This window comes from Drosophila subpulchrella, chromosome X (genome assembly GCF_014743375.2).
Source record: "Drosophila subpulchrella strain 33 F10 #4 breed RU33 chromosome X, RU_Dsub_v1.1 Primary Assembly, whole genome shotgun sequence".
Taxonomy (NCBI): domain Eukaryota; kingdom Metazoa; phylum Arthropoda; class Insecta; order Diptera; family Drosophilidae; genus Drosophila; species Drosophila subpulchrella.
The window spans coordinates 27,439,164-27,456,850 of record NC_050613.1 but is presented as its reverse complement, the minus strand read 5'-3'; the positions used below and the strand labels follow the sequence as shown (position 1 = coordinate 27,456,850).

The window sequence follows — 17,687 nt, the reverse complement described above, 5'->3', positions numbered from 1 at the left end:
AAATAAAACTAGGGATCAAGGGAATTTTTTATAATTTTCTGTATGAAGAATATTATTATTATTTTACTAAAATGCCTATAAGGTGCCTATACCCACTGATAACCCCAATGGTGTTTCCATTTTTCCTGCCCTTTCTGTTCAATTTCCTAAGCAGCTGGGATTTTGAATGGGGGCAGCGAAGTTGGTTTGATCACATGTGGGGATTCCAGTTTCGACTTTTTCTGCCAAACAAATGCGACGCCATTTGGTCGCTCCCTTTTGCCATTTCTCTAAACCAACATTTCCCCATTTCTCCGCCCCACCTTCCCATTTCTCTCTGTGACGCATCGGGACCGCAATGAACTTGAGCCAGCTGTCAATGTGATAAATAAACTTGGCTTGCCAAAAGGGTACAGCCCCTGGCTCTGCTGCAACATATAAATAATAATCAGGCAGCGGCTGTCTCAGCTGTCTGGCCACAGTGCGTTTCGCAAATATAAGGCTAGTGATAGATATAAATCCTCTAGGGAAGGGACGAGAGTTTCTAGAGCACTTCAAAAAAGTTTATAGACTGCAATAAATTACAAAGTTTTGCTTTATGGTAAAAATAAGATGTCAGATTTGCTTAAGAATTGGATTTTTATAATTAAAGCGTAACAATAATTTCTTATTTGGGGCTTAATAACTGTTTTTAAAATAATCTCTGTTTATATTTAATACACATGTATTTCTTATGAAAAGGATAGACCTAAAATATTAAAAACAATATTTTCATTTTCTTTTTGGGGTCTAAGTAATATTATAAATATAAATATATTATAAAATTAAATATATTATACATATAAATATATATAAATATGATATATTGTTGAGAGAACTCTGTGATTATATATTTTCTAGTTGTGGTTTTTGGTTTATTGTTTGTTGTTTCTTATTTGTTAACAAGTTAATAAAATCTGTTACCAATTTCAGTAGATCGATTTCAACTAAATATTTATCAAGAATAAGTCAAACTTTAAATGAAATGGTGTTTATTTATATCAGAAATCCAAACAGAACCTAGAATTGCACAGTAAACTTGCCATGCAGTTTTGATTGGATACTTCTGGCATATGCGTATGCTTTTCGAAGCGGTCTGTTTTCAAACTTATTTCTATTCATGTGCCAAAGTTGGCCAACTGAAAATCTTTGTATTTTTCTTATACTTTGCAGCAACTTTTGATCCAAGGGCGTGGCATCGACAGCAATCGAGCAACAGGATGCTGGCTCTGCCTGTGCTGATTTTGGCAATCCTCGCCAGCTGCGGCTACTCCGTGGAGGCCTACTCGAGTACGTATACGTGATATTGCGGGTGGGGTGGGTTTTCCTTTTGCAGGGGATAACCTGCGGGTTCTCCGCTTGGAAAACCCACCCCCTCCCCAAAATGTTATCTGTTGTCTTTCGTGTAATCTGTAATCCCGAGATAAGCATCGATCCTTTGGATCGGTGGTGAACGTTTCATGCCTTCATCAAACCCCCTCCCCCATCATTGACATACGTATACCGAGGCTAGAGGAGATTACCCCCGATTTTGTGCAGGCTTATAATTTGTTTTTCCTTTTTTTTATTCCTTATGATTTCGAACCACTCTCCACTCCACGCTCCACAAAAACAACACACACTGAAACCCGCAATCCGCAATCCGCAATCCGTATCCAAAATCCGGTATCCGATATCCGATATCCGTTATCCGTATTCCGTATTCCGTAATCCCCGAACCTAATCGAATTTCCCGCGGGCGAAGAATACGGCCGTGGATGCGGTGACATTGGATGCCTGCCCACCGAGGAGTGCGTCATCACCAGCGACTCGTGCAGCTACAACCAGCGGGATGGAAAGGACTGCGGCAACTATCCCACCTGCAAGCGCCGCTCCGGCGGAGGATCATCCTCGGCCTCGAACAGCAGCCCCAATTTGGCCGCCCCCTCGGCCAATCCGTCAGGTATTTAGCTTGGAATCCCCCACTTGATTACTCATTGTGCGCTTCCCTGGGGGAGTTGTCCAGGCGATTGGCATCGTGTCTCGTGTTTTGAACGGCGACTTTTTGGTTCCTCAAAGAAAAAAAACATAATACGAGTTATTTCCAACGATTTGTGTCGAAAAACAGGGATTTCTGTGGGGCAACAAAAGCTTACTTCGGTGGCCGAAGATTATAATAGACTTGCAGAGCTGATACGGATATTTTACCTTTTAAGACAGGCTGTCATCCGTGTTTTACTCTAACCGATTGTGCTATTATATTTGAGATCATTTCTTAATCAACCGTTTTCCCGCCAAACAGAAAATCGTAAGGATTTTACAATGATTGAAGTGTATTAAGGCACATTTAAAAATTTGATAAAATAACTCAAGCAGGAAGCCCATATAAGGTCAATAAAATTCAATTTCATCTGCAAATCTTTTTGAATTTCGAAATGATTTTAATTGATTAAATAAATAAAATAGCAATTAAATGTATGAGACCCACTCGATCCATCAAGCCCTGCAAGGCTATAAATACTATTCCAAATTCTCAAAACTTATTTTGTCTTGTTTTATGTTTGGCCTTAAGTATTTGTTTAGTTTTATGATCGTTTTCATCTCTATACGTATTCAAACATATATGCTAATATGCTGTATAACCGAATGTAATATGTTGTATGGCGATCTAACACAGACACACTCGCACACCCACACAAACACACTGAGAGCTTCCGCTGATCAATCAATCAATCTAACACCAAGTCAATCAATCAATCACTCGCTCGCTCGCTCATTCATCGCCTCATTTGCTCAAGGCTTCCTAATATTCGACCGCAAGCCACCCACCACCCACCAGCCTCCGCCTCACCCCTCTCCGTTGACCACTATTGCATGTTTTAGGACGTCACAGCACGGAGAGAAAAAAGGCATAGCAATGCCACCTCTACTTTGTCATTGCAATCAAAACTTCTATCACTTCTTTAAAAGCTACGCAAGTATCAAATGTAAAAATACTATTTTTTTAGAACCAATTTCGTTTAGATTTGAAATTTTCGAAACCATTTTATTTGGCATAAATAAGAAAACTTTCCCAAGAAGATCTAGTAAACTTAGAATTATTTAAAACGTTTTAAAAATACAAAAAAAAAAAAATTTAAAAGTGTTGGTTCGATAAAAATTGTAACAAAAGATCTTTCAATAGGAAAAAAATTTGTTTTAGATAAATCACAATTGATTCCAAGTTTATTAAATTCAGGAGAAATACTTTTTCTGGAGTATACTTAAAAATATTTTACAAAATTCTTTAGCAACAAGCATAGTTTTTTTTATCGTACATACATTTTTTATAACAATTTAATCACTAGAAAATTACCATCACTTAGAATTTATTTTATTGTATTATTATTATTATTTTAAAATAAGTATAGGCACCTTTTCTCTCTGTGCTGGCCGGAGAAGGGAGCAGGCTGGGTGGGGTGGAATGATCATAGCCACGACTAACGCTAACGATAAAAACCGCTCTTCTTTCCCGCCATCTTGCCCACCATCGAAAACCGACTAAACCACTAACCACTAACAGGATCGAGTCTGGGCCAGGGACCCGAGAACAACATCTTTGCACCCGCCTCATCGAACCCCACGCTTAACACCTACACGTACAATGGCCATCAGCAGGGTGGCCATGACCACGATGGTGGTATGAACGGAAACGGAAATGGTAATGGGAACGGGCACGCCGGAAACGGAAATGATCGCGACAAGGGCGGCAATGCGGGGGCAGCGGGCGCCTCCTCGACGGGCATCATCGATCCGCACTACGTATTTGGGGCGAAACATCACATGCCCGTCATACCGAACATGCCCATCTTCCCGTACAACTCGCCCACGTCGGCGCCCTCGTTCCAACAGTTCCCCCAACCGAACCATCCAGGCAGCGTCCTCAACCCAGGCTATCCCATGCACGGCCTGCAGCCGGTGAATCCCTACAATCCGCCCTTCGTCTTTGGCCAGCTGCCGTTCTACGGCGGCGGCGGACCGACCGGCACCGGTGGACCGCCCGGCGGCGGTGGAGGCGGTAATGGCGGCATCGTCGGCGGCGGCGGCGGCGGTGGAGGCAACGGAGGCATCGGCGGCGGCGTCGGACTGCCCAGCTCGACGCTGGGCATCCTTGGCGGCGGCGGCGGCGGCCTGGCGCCCTACGGCAGCAACTTCCAGGGCTACCAGAGCCAGCACTCCAATGCGAATATGTACAACAAACCGCCGCCGCAGTACCAGAACCAGAACCAACAGAACCCGTACAACCGGCGCACCCAGGCGCATCCCTCGGCAGCCAGCAGCTTGGGCGGCGGTGGAGGCGGTATCCTCGTCCTGGCCATGGGACTCGTCCTGGCCGGCCTACTGCCCTACACGTAATAAGCAGGAGCAGCAGCACACAATACCAGCCCCGACGACCCCCTGGAAAATTAAGCCTTTCGATATGTTCACCATAACCATCGCGGAATGAGACCATTTTCACTGAACTTTCATACTTATGGCCTTTTGACACTGGCTTTGTTTGGGATTTATTTGAAAAAGCCATGATCAGCTGGAGATAAGGGTCATACATCCGAAAAACATTTATGAATTTATATATTAAACAAACATAGGTTGCCTTGACTTTTAAAAATAAATTCAGACCTTTACCCAGTGCCATAACCAAACATTTTTGTAAAAGCCTTATAACACTGTCTTTGTTTTGAATTTATTTTAAAAACTCATGGTCACCTAGAAAAGAGGTTTTACTACCTAACAGAATTCTATGAATGCAATATATTAAATCAAGTTGGGTTGCCTTGAATTTTAAAAATAAATCCAGACCTTTACCCAGTGCCATAAGGCCTTTACCAAACATTTTTGTAAAAGCCTTATAACACTGTCTTTGTTTTGAATTTATTTTAAAAACTCATGGTCACCTAGAAAAGAGGTTTTACTACCTAACAGAATTCTATGAATGCAATATATTAAATGAAGTTTGGGTTGCCTTGACTTTTAAAAATAAATCTAGACATCTAGTAAAAAATCAAGCAAGTGTCATAAGGTCTTTACCACAAATCAAAATATTAAGCCATTGGTTCGGCATTTTTCTAAGCCTTTCAATCCCAAATTAAAATAAATATCAAAAAATAATAAGTGAAAATGGCAACTCTTCCGTAGCTTATGTGTTTAATTTTTTGGTTCTCTTCGTTTCCCGTTTTCTCCTGATTTTTCTCAACCTTTTTCGTTTGAATATTTTTTTTTGGCTTAGGCTTAAGAAAAATGTAAAGGCAATGGCAGTGGCAGTTAAATTAGCAAATGAATAATGTACAATTTTAAAAAAGTTAGTCATGCACAAGAAATTAGGAAATTTCTTTTACCCCTTTCAGAAAGGAACATATATTTTTTCAATTTCCTGTCAGGTTTTAAGAAATATGGAAGTTTTTTTTTCGTTATAACTGTTAGAATTCGTAAATAATTTACTTGTGGTTTTGTTTGACCGGAAGGGCAATATGTATGCTTTTCTTTCCTAGCAGTTCCTTCGGAAAACAATAAAAGCACTCACAGAATGATAACTTTTCGTAGCTTTGCACAACAATTCAAAGGTTGTATTTTAATTACACCATAAGCTGTAAGCCTTTGCCGCCTCTCGTTTCTCGTATTTTGGCATTTTTTCTCGGCAGCCTTTTGCCGTCTGGCCCACACTGCGAATACGTAATTTCAATTTAATGTTGTGCAGGGTGTGTCTGTGTGTGTGTGAGTTCAATATATGTGAGGGTGTGTGTGCGAGTGTGTGTTTTGGACTATCAGTCAAGGGGAACTGCTCGTCGGCCCCTGGGAGTTGCTCTTTTTTGCAGCTCAATTAAATTGGAATTTAATTTCGGGCTTAGACAGCCAGCCTCTGGTCAAAGGGGGCGTGGCAAAGTCTGACCAACACACAGACACTCACACACACACACACACACACACATGGTTGGGCAACTTTGATGTTAATTTCATTTTTGTTGATGTTACGAATTTGCGGCCAGACTCTGGCGAATCCGGGGATTTCGATGATGTTAGCAGTGCTGCCACTGCTGCTGCAGTCAAAAATACAGAAAAATACATAAAACCCAGATACTTAGATGGATAGTGTTGTAGATACAAGATACGCATGTCAATCAAAATGCATAATGAGCTACATTCGAGGGCAGTGCACCAAGTGCAGCAGATTGATTTTGTTTTTTTTTTTATACGATTACGAATATGAATAAATAATCACTGATGCAAATTGAATGGCATTTTAAAAGGAAAACCACAAGAATTAAGCTAGCCTAAGGTGTTCAAAACTAATCTAAAGTAAAAACTAAAAACCCAAAACTAAGCTGTAAGTGCTGCAGACTCCCGTAAAATCAAAAAGCTGTTACAGAAAGGCATTTACATTGCTAACCAACTGCCAGAAAAGCAAATACAACTACAAAATCGAAATCGAAAGCCAAAATGCAAAGATACAAAAATACAAAAATACAAAAATACAGAGAATACAAATTGTGAAACATTCAACACACACACACACACAACCACACACATACGAAGTCAAGTCCCAGAAATTCAAAACTGCCCAAGAAAACATAACATAGAACATAACGATTTTGTCGCTGTAAATTCCGGATAAAAAGCACTCATGTCGAGCATATTTACTCCGTCCGTTTGTATTTGTATTTGTATTTGTATTTGTATTTGCACACACACACACACACATGATTTTGGGACACACCGACTAATGCTAACTTCATTTGCAATCTCTGAACCGGAACCATGTAAACAGTACGACCAGTATTAACCAAACTGAAATCATTTTATTGCGATAAGATACTTACACCCCCTCCCAAAAACCGACCCATACACACACAACAAGTATTCGAGTATTTACTAATCAAAAACCACTAACTAAAGAGTTGTACATAGCATTAAATATATATATATATATATGAATATATTATATATATAAATGTGTGTGGAGTTGGACAGAAGAGTTATATTTAATATACTACAGCGAAGACTTAACTAGAATAAGCCCGGGCGGACAAAAACTCAAAGTTGTGTAGATTTAACGTATTCGGTATGGTAATTAATCAAAAACCTAAGCTAAGTTCATTGAATGTAAACGCATTGCTTTATTGTCCCACTGTTTTTGATCTACCTAATTTGTGTGTTGTAACTTATGTTTTCTTATGTTTTTCTTATATCATTTCCATTTCGATTCGAAATCTCCCCTGCTTTTGTGGCTAACCAACTGCTTTGCCGACTGCGCGCTCACGCACACTGCTTTGCCGACCGATCGCAGAGGTGAGCCATAACGCATACGCCCCGAATGCCCCCAGTGCTCCGAGTGCCCCGCTGCCGGAAACGGATGCGAACGGTGGTGGTGGTGGTGGTGGTGGAGGCGGAAGTGGCGGATACGGTGGTGGCTTCTCGGCTGGCGGCCACTCCCTCTACCCCAGTCTACCCAACTCGAATGGCGGTGGCGGTGCAGCTCCCTACAATCCATATGCCGGCAACGGCAACGGTGGCTACAATCCCTACAACGGCGGCTACCAGCCCCCAGCTCCCGGCGGCTATCAGCCCCAAGCTCCTGGCGGCTACCAGCCCCGTCCCGGCTACACACCACCCGCCCCGGGCTATGAGAACAATGGTGGTGGTGGTGGCCAGAAGCCCAAGGACAAGGAGGGCGGCTTCTTCTCCAACTTCTTCTCGAATCCGGCGGTGAGTCAAGCGGTCTCCGGTATCATTGCAGGCCAGATAGCCAAGCAACTGCAGGGCGGCGGAGCTGGAGGAGCAGGTGGTGGCCAGCAGCAGCCAGGTGGCTATCAGCCTAGTGGTGGCTACGGCGGAGGATCCCAGGCAGCAGGAGGCGGTGGCTCCACCGGCAGCAACATTCTGGGCGGACTTTTGGGATCCGTTCTCTCCGGTGGCGGAGCTGGCGCCAATGGAGCCGGCGGCGGTGGAGGTGGAGCAGGAAGCTTCCTGGGCAGCTTGCTGAGCGGCGGAAATGCCAACCGCGGTGGCCAGCAGGGAGGCGGAGGAGGTGGCTCTGGCGGACTGGGCGACATCTTCAGCTCGAAGAACTTTGGCGGCCTCTTCAGCGAGAATCCCTCTTCCAGGGGCGGCGGCTCCTCTTCCGATGGCTACTCCTCCCAGGGCGGCGCCAAGGGATATCCCACCCAGGCACCGGGCAACTACTACGGCTGAGCTACGGCTGGCTTTCATCGGAGGATCGGGAGATCTGGAGATCTGGAGATCAGCAGAGGATCCTCCCCAAATCAATTTCACCCTCTACCCCTTTTTTTTCTTTCGTTCTTTGGCAATGTAATCAAATTGAGAACTTTCAACGAAATTAACTGAAACAATATTGAAATCTATATATATAAGCATATTATACGCAACTATAAATGACGATTATACAAATACAATACATATATACAAGCATATATATATATACATATATGTAAACCCGATAATTGAGAGAGCTGTCACATGTAATTTGAGATACCGTGCGCGTAGAATCCCCCTCCCCCCCCAAAAAAAAAACAAGATGCCCCATTCGGAGTTCATTTGTACATAGAAAAGTAACTGAAATTGAAATTGAACAATATACGTAAGAATTGAAAGCCAGCTAGTGTTCTTTTTTTTATTGGTTTTGGAGAAGGGATAAATGGAGATGTGGTAAGTTAACTAGGACAAATATAATGGGACTCAAAAGCCATGAAGAAGGAGTATTAGGACTTAAGAACGGCTAAAAAAAAGAATTTTTGGTACAAAATACATGAACATTTTTAATGCATACATCTAGGGGCCTCAGAAATTTAAAATAGAGGAATTTTCCTCATTAAATTGTTTGACACTTGAGAGTTTTAAGGCTAATTTCTTGATTTTTGACACCAGGCCAACATATTCCGTAGTAGGTGGCTGCTGGGAGCTAACATTTTTTTACTGGAAGAGAACCGTTAGTTTAGTGTAAGCCGTCTAGAGATGGGCAATCGCATGATTGTCAACAAAAGGCCTTACATATTTTGAAGTGACTCACCTCTAGTAATGCCCTAAAAACTAATCGTTGGCCACCTACTAATTTTCCTGTTCACCTGGTGCTTCAAATTGAAAAAACCACACATTTACTTCAACAAATTAAAAGGATTCGACACATTTTTCAGTAAAATTGCTGAGTTTATTGGTCTCAGACACCAGGCAAACAGAAATCATAGCAAGTAACAGCTGGTAACTATGATTTTACTTAAAGAACAGTTAGTTTTCAAGATGGCGTCCCTTTTCATATTTCCCCTTCCCCCACTGACCAATAGGAATTGATCTCCATGGGAAGGATCCGTTAGTTGGGAGCCAAACGCAGACCAGAGATGAGCAACCATGGCCGTCTCACGAGCCTGTCACAATCTTGTCACGATCTTGTCACGATCTTGTCACGATCCTGTCACGATATTCACGAAATAACAGGCCGTGCCAAAAGGAAAAAATCACTAAGCCATCTCTAAGTGAGCTTGGAAAAAGCTGATCAGCTGATCGTTTTACACCTACTAAACGCTTATGTTCGCCTGGTGTCTGAAATAAAAAATTTAGCAATTTGACCATTTTCTCGAGGTATTTTGGACTTCTGATTTCTATGAATTGTCAGTTCAATAAGGTCTGAAATGAAATTTCTTGATCTTTGACACCAGGCCAACATAATCCGTAGCAGGTGGCTGCTGGGCGTAAAATTTTTTTTTACTGGAAGACCACCGTTAGTTTAGTACAAGTGGATTAGAGGTGGGCTACCGCTTGGTCGGCAACAAAAGCCCTTACATTTTTTGAAGTGGCACACCTCTAGAAAGGCCTTAAAAACTAATCGTTGGCCACCTACTAATTTTCCTGTTCACCTGGTGCTTTAAATTGAAAAATCACTCATTTACTTCAAGAAATTGAAAGGCTTCGTAACGTTTTTTCAGTCAAAATGATGATTTATGGTTCTCAGACACCAGGCAAACAGAAAACTTAGCAAGTGACAACTGGTAGGCAGAAGTAAACCTAAACAGCTGTTTATTTTCAAGATGGCGGCCTTTTACATATTTCCCCTCCCCCCACTGACCAATAGGAATTGATCTGCATGGGAAAGAAGCGTTAGTTGTAAGCCAAACGCATACTAGAGATGGGCAACCATGGCTGTTTCACGAGTTTATCACGAATTTGTCACGAGCTTGTCACGATATGCACGAAATAACAATTAAATCCTATGTATTTGCTTGGGCCGTGCGAAAAGGAACCACTCACGAGGTCATCTCCAAATGAACTCTGATTAAACTGATCAGCTGATTGTTTTTACTTCTGCTAAACTTCTGTTCGCCTGGTGTCCGAAATTAGGAAATCGAGAAATTTGACAATCGATTGCATTCAAAACGGAAAATTTTAAGTTTTGACCAATTTTCGCAAAAAAGATGAACCTTTACGAGAAATGCAAAAATTCGTTAAAAACTAATTTCCCAAAAATTGAAAAATAGAAAAACCGCAAAAGAAATAAAGGTAATTTTTTGTTGTACGCCCGGATTTGACTAAATTACGACATAAAAACCGCTTAAAAATAGCGTATTTTTCGTCAAAAAAATAATTCTCCCTATTTTTAAGCAAAAAAAATCAGTATTTTGGTCGACAAATTCCGAAATGAGGCCAGAATAAGGAATGTGATACCTCGTTGAACTCGTAATTAAATTCCCAATCGATTGGCATCTAAATCTAAAAAATTTTATTTTTGGCCACTTTTTGCAAAAATGAATGATGTAACCCCCTTACAAAAAATGAGAAAATTGATCAAAAAATAATTTTCCCAAATAGTGATGTGGATTGTAAGCCTAGGTCGATAGCTGCTCATAACAGCCGGTCTTTCAGGTCTACGCCTCGTTTTGACCAAGTTACGGCTGAAAAACCGCTAAAAACATGGTATTTTTGTAAAAAATTCCAATCCTTGTTTTTTCGCACAAAAAAAATCAGTATTTTGGTCGTAATTTTGCGAAATAAGGTCAGAATATAGAATGTGATACCTCGTTGAACTCGTAATTAAATTTCCAATCGATTGGCATTTAAATTTAAAAACTTTAATTTTTGGCCACTTTTTGCAAAAATGGATGATGTAACCCCTTATAAAAAATGCAAAAATTGGTTAAAAAATAAATTTCGCGAAAAGTGATGGGGATCGTTAGCCTAGATTGTTAGCTGCTCAAAACAGTCTGTCTTTTTGTTGTGCGTCCCGTTTTGACCAAGTTACAATTGAAAAACCGCACAAAATAGGGGTATTTCGCAAGGCTTTTTTCATTCAAAATGCTGGATTTGTGTCTCTCAGACACCAGGCAAACAGAAAACTTAGCAAGTGACAGCTGGTAGCCAAAAGTGAACTTAATTTTCAAGATGGCGGCCCTTTACATATTTCCCCTCGCCCCACTGACCAATAGGAATTGATCTCCATGGGAAAGGACCGTTAGTTGTGGGCCAAACGCAGACCAGAGATGAGCAACCATGGCCGTGTCATCATCTTGTCACGAGCTTGTCACAAGCTTGTCACGATCTTGTCACTATCTTGTCACTATCTTGTCACGATTTTGGTCGTACCAAAAGGAAGAAATCACGAGAGCATCTCTAAGTAAGCTTGGATAAAGCTAATCAGCTGATCGTTTTACACCTACTAAACGTTTATGTTCGCCTGGTGTCTGAAATAAGAAATCTAGCAATTTGACACTCGATTGGCAATTTTAAGTTTTGTCCATTTTTCGCCAAAAAATATGACGCCCCATGAAAAAGGGAAAATTGATCAAAAAAGATATGCAAAATAATATTAAAATATCTAATTGAATTTCCAACCACATGCCACGCATTTTAAATAACTTTTACCCTTTTGAATGTGAAAAGAATGTATTTTAAATAAACCATTAGTGGTACTTGCGGATCATTAGGCCATCTTAAAAGTTGGCCAACAACAGCTCACATTTGCGTGGCAGCCGCAGACAAATGGCAGTGTAAATGGCTTTTGGGCCAACAGAAACTCTGTGAAAATATCAGAGATCTTTAATCAACGCGATCATAACTTTTTAAGAGGCTGTTGACTGAAGGCAAGCGGATTTGCGGACCGAAAAGTTGGCCGAGTTGGGGAAGTTTAACACTCGAAATGCGCTGCGTTTCCGTAGCAGTTTCAGTTCGGCAGTTTACCAGTTTGCCAGCTCACCTGTCCTGTGCCGCCTCGCACTTCGCAGGGGCCACACCTCGCCCGGGGTTCCCCAGTTCCCCAGTTTCCCGGCTATCCACCTCTCCAGTCCTGCACTTGGCAGTTGGAAGTTATCCTGGCAAGGGGGCGGCGAGGAAAGGAGGCACGCAGGACCTCCCAACGCCGCTCCGGCAAACATTTTGTTGCCTTTGTTGGCCGGAATGTTGCTGCTGCACTGCAACAATATATTATGCGCTAAGCTCCTCAACTATGCAGCCGCCGGATGGGTGGCCATTTGGCTTTGGCTATGGCTACGGCCATGGCGTTGGCTTTGGCTCTGGTTAACCGACTACCGTTTTGTAATTTATTTAAGTAATAAAATAAATATACGTACGTTATGTGGTACGTACGTAGCGCACCTGCCCATGTGCATGTGAATATGTTGCCTCTATGGATGCGAATATGTGGCTCCATGTGAATGTGAATGTGGATGTGGATGCCATGCTGACGGTGGGTTTGTTGTCAAGCGAAAGTGCGCTTCAAGTGCACCAAGCACCCACTTGGCCAAAGTGAATTTAGTGTCAAGTGCAGGAAAATGTGAAAAGCAGCTGCGAGTTAGTTTTTCATATTTAAGCAGCACTTCACCCAGCAACAACAACAACAACAGCAACAACGGAGGGAGCCAAACAACACTGGTTGGTTGTCTATGCAAAATGGATTGCCTTTAGGCCTTTCAGAGGTCGTGCGATATGTGGCCATTAGTCAGGCAGTTTCTCGTGCCATTTTTGTTTCCCTTGAGGATCGATAAGGTCCTTTTTAGGGAGTATTATTACTCTTTTGTTAATGTTTAATATTTAATTTATTTAATATTATTTTATTTATTATTAATATTTTATTTTATATTTACACAACAAACTGACAAACATATACCTTTAAATATATAATAATAAACCATTTATAAAGAAAACAAAATCCAAGGAATGTCCTTCACGAAAAAAAAACCTCTAGTCAAGTTGAGCGATATAATAGTTAAATGGACTCTATAGTTCCTTAACTATTAAATAGTAATTTTACAATTAAATAGTTACCCCAGCAATTGAGCGATATAATAGTTAAATGGACTCTATAGTTACTGAACTATTCAATAATAATTTTACAATTAAATAGTAACCCCAGCAATTGAGCAATATAAAAGTTAAATGGACTCTATAGTTACTTAACTATTCAATAGTAATTTTACATTTAAATAGTAACCCCAGCAATTGAGCGATATAATAGTTAAATGGACTCAACAGTTACTTAACTATTAAATAGTACCCCAGCAACTGCAAAATACGTACTAATTTAAATATAATTTTAACATTAATTTTATTTATTTTACTATCAAAATACATACTACTGTGTTTAATAGTAGTACACTTTTTATAGTAACATATTGGTTAGTTTTACCAATTACCATGGTCCAATTTTGGTTTAATGCAAAATGTGTACAACTAGTCTAGCTGAAAAAGGAGGGCTTAATGTCTGGTTTCACATTATTAATTATATTTAAGAAATTATACTTTAAACAGATCTTAAGTATAATAACTAACAGTTATATAGATAATAAACATTGATTTAAATTTTGGTTGAGCAGTAGGCGGCGTCATTGTATTCCACCTCGCAGCCCCGATCGCCTCGCTTCACATTCATTTCAAGTCCCATCGAAACAGTGATAAGTCGTGTGTAGAGCAAACGGAACAAATTCAGCTTTTAAGTTTTCAATTTCGGCCAGATATATAACTATATAGAACGATACCAAATGGGAATGGAGGAGTATTCGCGTGAACCCTGCCCCTATCGCATCGTCGACGATTGTGGCGGCGCCTTCGCGATGGGCTGCTTCGGAGGCGGTCTCTTCCAGGGGCTGAGGGGATTCCGTAATGCGCCGCAGGGCATGCGCCGCCGGTTCGCCGGGGGATTGGCCTCGGTGAAGGCCAGGGCGCCGACCGTCGGCGGGGGCTTCGCCTCCTGGGGCTTCCTCTTCAGCATCGTGGACTGCAGCCTGGTGCACCTGCGCAAGAAGGAGGACCCCTGGAACTCCATTGTCAGCGGGGCTGTGGCCGGCGGGGTGCTCTCGTCCCGGAACGGAGTGGCGGCCATGTTCGGCAGCGCCATCATCGGCGGAGTCCTGCTCTCGATGATCGAGGGCGTGGGCATCCTGTTCACCCGCATCTCGGCCGAGCAGTTCCGCAATCCCGACCCGCAGTCGGCGGAGGGATTCGGATTTGGATTTGGATCTGCCTCTGCTTCTGCTTCTGCAACTGGAACTGCATCTTCAGCAGGATCTGCCTCTGCAACAGGATCTGCATCTGCAACTGGATCTGCAACTGGATCTGCTACTGGATCTGCTACTGGATCTTCAACTGGATCTGGAACTGGATCTCCAGCCGGCGATATTAATCCTGCCGCGGGCTTTGGGTTCCCCGGCTTCCAGCGGCACTAGCTAAATTTACGTGTCTATTCCGTCACTCAAAGCGACCGTTTCGAACTTCCAATTACAATCGCATATCTAATTTGTATTCGATCGATTATTTCGTGTGCCCCAAACTCGGCCAAGAATCCAAATTTTAAGCCTAATATGTTGTATATGTAGCCTTCAATATAAATTCACTAGTTATTATTAAATAGCTTTTTTAATGTGTAGTCGTTACCTATTAAAAAAAAAAAAAATTTGATTATTAAGGTTTAAAAACTTCCACTCGTTATGGCCAGAGGCTCAACATTTTAAATCAAATAAATTAGGGAAGCTTAATCAATTTCGAAATGGGATCTTAGATGATTAATCCATAATGGCAAACGTTAAAAATAGTTTCAGATTTTATTTCATTGTCAAAAGTTTATTATACCAATACCTATCAAAATTTTGAATGATAAATAAGGTTTTAAATTTGCCAACTAATATAAAAATAATAATTATCAGCGTTTCAAGATAAAATAAATGCATAAAAAATTGAGTAGCTACATTTAAGGGCCAATAAATGAGTCCCTGCACCACTGTGCACCACCCAAAAGCAGCGAGTGGGTGGTGCAGATCGAGGAGCAGGACTTCTGGCTCGGGGCAGGGATTTCAGCTGGCAGCTCCTTCAGGGCAAAACAATGACGGGCCGCATTTAGAAGCCTTTCGCTCTCGGTGCCCCACGAGCAACCCCCTCTACCCCCTCCACCCCTCCTCCCTTAACCCCCTGGTGCCCCCTGCACCACTCCAGACCGCCACCCCGTTAACCCATTCCTGCCGTTCCGGATGTCGTTGACTTTTCAAGTCGCATTAGAAGCGACACGGCGGCGTCATCATCGCGGTGGTTGGGTGGCCAAGTGGGTGGTTGAGTGGGTGAACGGGCGATGGGCGTTGGGCGGTGGGCGGTGGGTGGGGCATAAAAATACATGTAAGAGGCTTTCAGCTTATTGTTTGGCACTGTCGCGTTTTTATGATTGCACGCAAGGCTCTCTGGTCGTCTGGCTTTTGGGCCCTTGTCTCGGCTTAATTTTATTGATATTACACGTACTTGAAGTCGACGACCAGGTCGAAAACAGCCACACCACACCCATTCCCATTCGCATACCCATTTCCATTCGCATTCCCATCGTCTGGCTATTAATTTTTACGGCTTACGACTTACGACTCACGACTTACGGCTTACGGCAGCCGTAGCATAAATGCCCGCTAGATGGCGCCCCCGCGCAGTTGATCAATTTTTTATACCAATAGGCACTTACTTGCCGCGATATATGTATTATATATTTATGCCTCGCCCAGCTTGTGCAAATCCAATTACGGTTTCATAATCAGGAATCAAGACCGTCAAGTGTTGCCACTTCATCCACTTACTTTTTAGGGTACTCAAAAACTAATCTATCCAATTAAAGTGAATATATCTTTAGGGTATGAACATATTTATTTTGTTTATCATTGGAAAGATAGGTCTAGAAAATGTTTTCGATTTGATAAAAAGCTTTTTATGCACTTTTCTGGTTTTTTATTTGAGGTAAACTTTTTTTTAAAGATTTTTAAACTTTTATTCTGTAATTACTGGCAAAATCTCAGTGAAATTCCTTTTTGGCCAAATATTTCTTGTGGCTATTTGCCCGATTGGCTCATTCATTTTGTATTCTAGCAACAACTATTCCTTAACTTGTGTATTATATAGTTGTTCTTGTTGCTGTTATTGTTGTGTGGCAATAAAATTGCTACAACTTAATTAATTAAGTGCAAATGATAAAAATGACCAAATAGCACGAAACACACACAGGCTCACAAGCACACACACACACACTGGCCAAGCAGAGAGAGAAAAAACTAATTAAGTTTTATGTGCAATTTTCGTGGCTGAAAAGTTTCGTTTGTGTGGCAATTGTGTGGTGGTCCAAAAGAGGGGGTGTTGGGGGTTAAGGGGGTGTGGCATAAAGGGGGCGGTGGGTAGAATGTGGCACGTTACGTTGCCGTCACGTTCTGTTATTTATTTTGATAGTTTGTTGTAGCTGCAGCGCCCTCACTCTGTCTCCCCACCTCGCTTACCGCCCCCAAAACTCTGCCTTTCTCCCACTTTCTCTCCTTCTATGTTTTCCCCATCTCTTTTGGCGGGAAATCTGTGCACTGACATTTGCCGCGATTAATGAAAGTTAAGCTTTTGTCCGAAGTCTTTAATTTGTGGCCATTAGAGGGCAGCCAACACCAACACACAATCATCAATGTGTATATACACATGGGAAAACTAGGGTTGAAAGAGATACGGGAGTGACAGAATCAGACACAGCGGAAAAAGCCAAGGACCCACAAATTATGTGTCTACTTCTTGATATTTTTATTTGCCTCTCAAAGGAGTCGGTATTTTAGCTCTGCGCTTCGGTTTGACCTATTACCGACTGAAGAACGGCTAAAAAACAAGGTATTTATGTCCGAAATCCTACTCCCAACTTTTCCCTTAAAAAATGAGTATTTTGGCCGTCACTGTGCGAAATAAGGTCAGAATATGAAGTGCCATACCTCGTTGAGCTCGTAATTTAATTCCCAATCGATTGGCATTTAAACCTGGGAATTTTAATTTTTGGCCATTTTTCTCAAAAATAGATGATGTAACCCCTTACAAAAAATGCAAAAATTGGTCAAAAAATAAATTTCCCCAAAAGCGATGGAAATCATTAGCCTAGGTTGTCAGCTATTCAAAACAGTCGGTCTTTCAGATGTGCGCCTCGATTTAACCAAGTCACGATTGAAAAACCGACTAATATATGGGTGTTTTTGTCTGAAATCCTACTACCTATTTTACAACCAAAAAACATGGTATTTTAGCAATCATTTTGCGAATTAAAGTCGGAATAAGGAATGCCATACCTCGTTGAGCTTTGTATTAAGTTTCCAATCGATTGACATTAAAACCTGAAAACTTTATTTATTGACCAATTTTCGCAAAAATAGATAATGTAACCCCTTACAAAAAAT

The 17,687-nt window shown here is 41.6% G+C and overlaps 2 protein-coding genes across 3 annotated transcripts in view; both read left to right on the top strand.

Moving 5' to 3' along the window:
• LOC119558341 (RNA-binding protein FUS) overlaps positions 1-8,595 on the top strand; it is a 100,436-nt gene extending 91,841 nt beyond the window's left edge. The window contains exons 2-4 of one of the 2 annotated variants that reach the window (XM_037871815.1): positions 1,189-1,308; positions 1,763-1,960; positions 7,319-8,595. In XM_037871815.1, the coding sequence (XP_037727743.1) occupies positions 1,189-1,308; positions 1,763-1,960; positions 7,319-8,223 (1,223 nt within the window). In that variant the 3' untranslated portion in view covers positions 8,224-8,595. Of the gene's footprint in view, positions 1-1,188; positions 1,309-1,762; positions 1,961-3,910; positions 6,268-7,318 lie in introns of those variants that run through there. The other variant, XM_037871816.1, reaches the window with a different exon arrangement.
• A 5,300-nt stretch (positions 8,596-13,895) lies between these two features.
• On the top strand, positions 13,896-14,875 carry LOC119556927 (mitochondrial import inner membrane translocase subunit Tim17-B). Its single transcript, XM_037869415.1, has one exon. It carries the CDS (start codon positions 14,010-14,012, stop codon positions 14,691-14,693), a length of 684 nt encoding a protein of 227 aa, XP_037725343.1. The 5' UTR covers positions 13,896-14,009; the 3' UTR covers positions 14,694-14,875.
• Positions 14,876-17,687: the final 2,812 nt, after the last annotated feature.

Excerpts from the sequence above, each read along its gene's own strand:
- LOC119556927 (XM_037869415.1), top strand. The coding sequence starts at position 14,010 with ATGGGAATGGAGGAGTATTCGCGTGAACCCTGCCCCTATCGCATCGTC.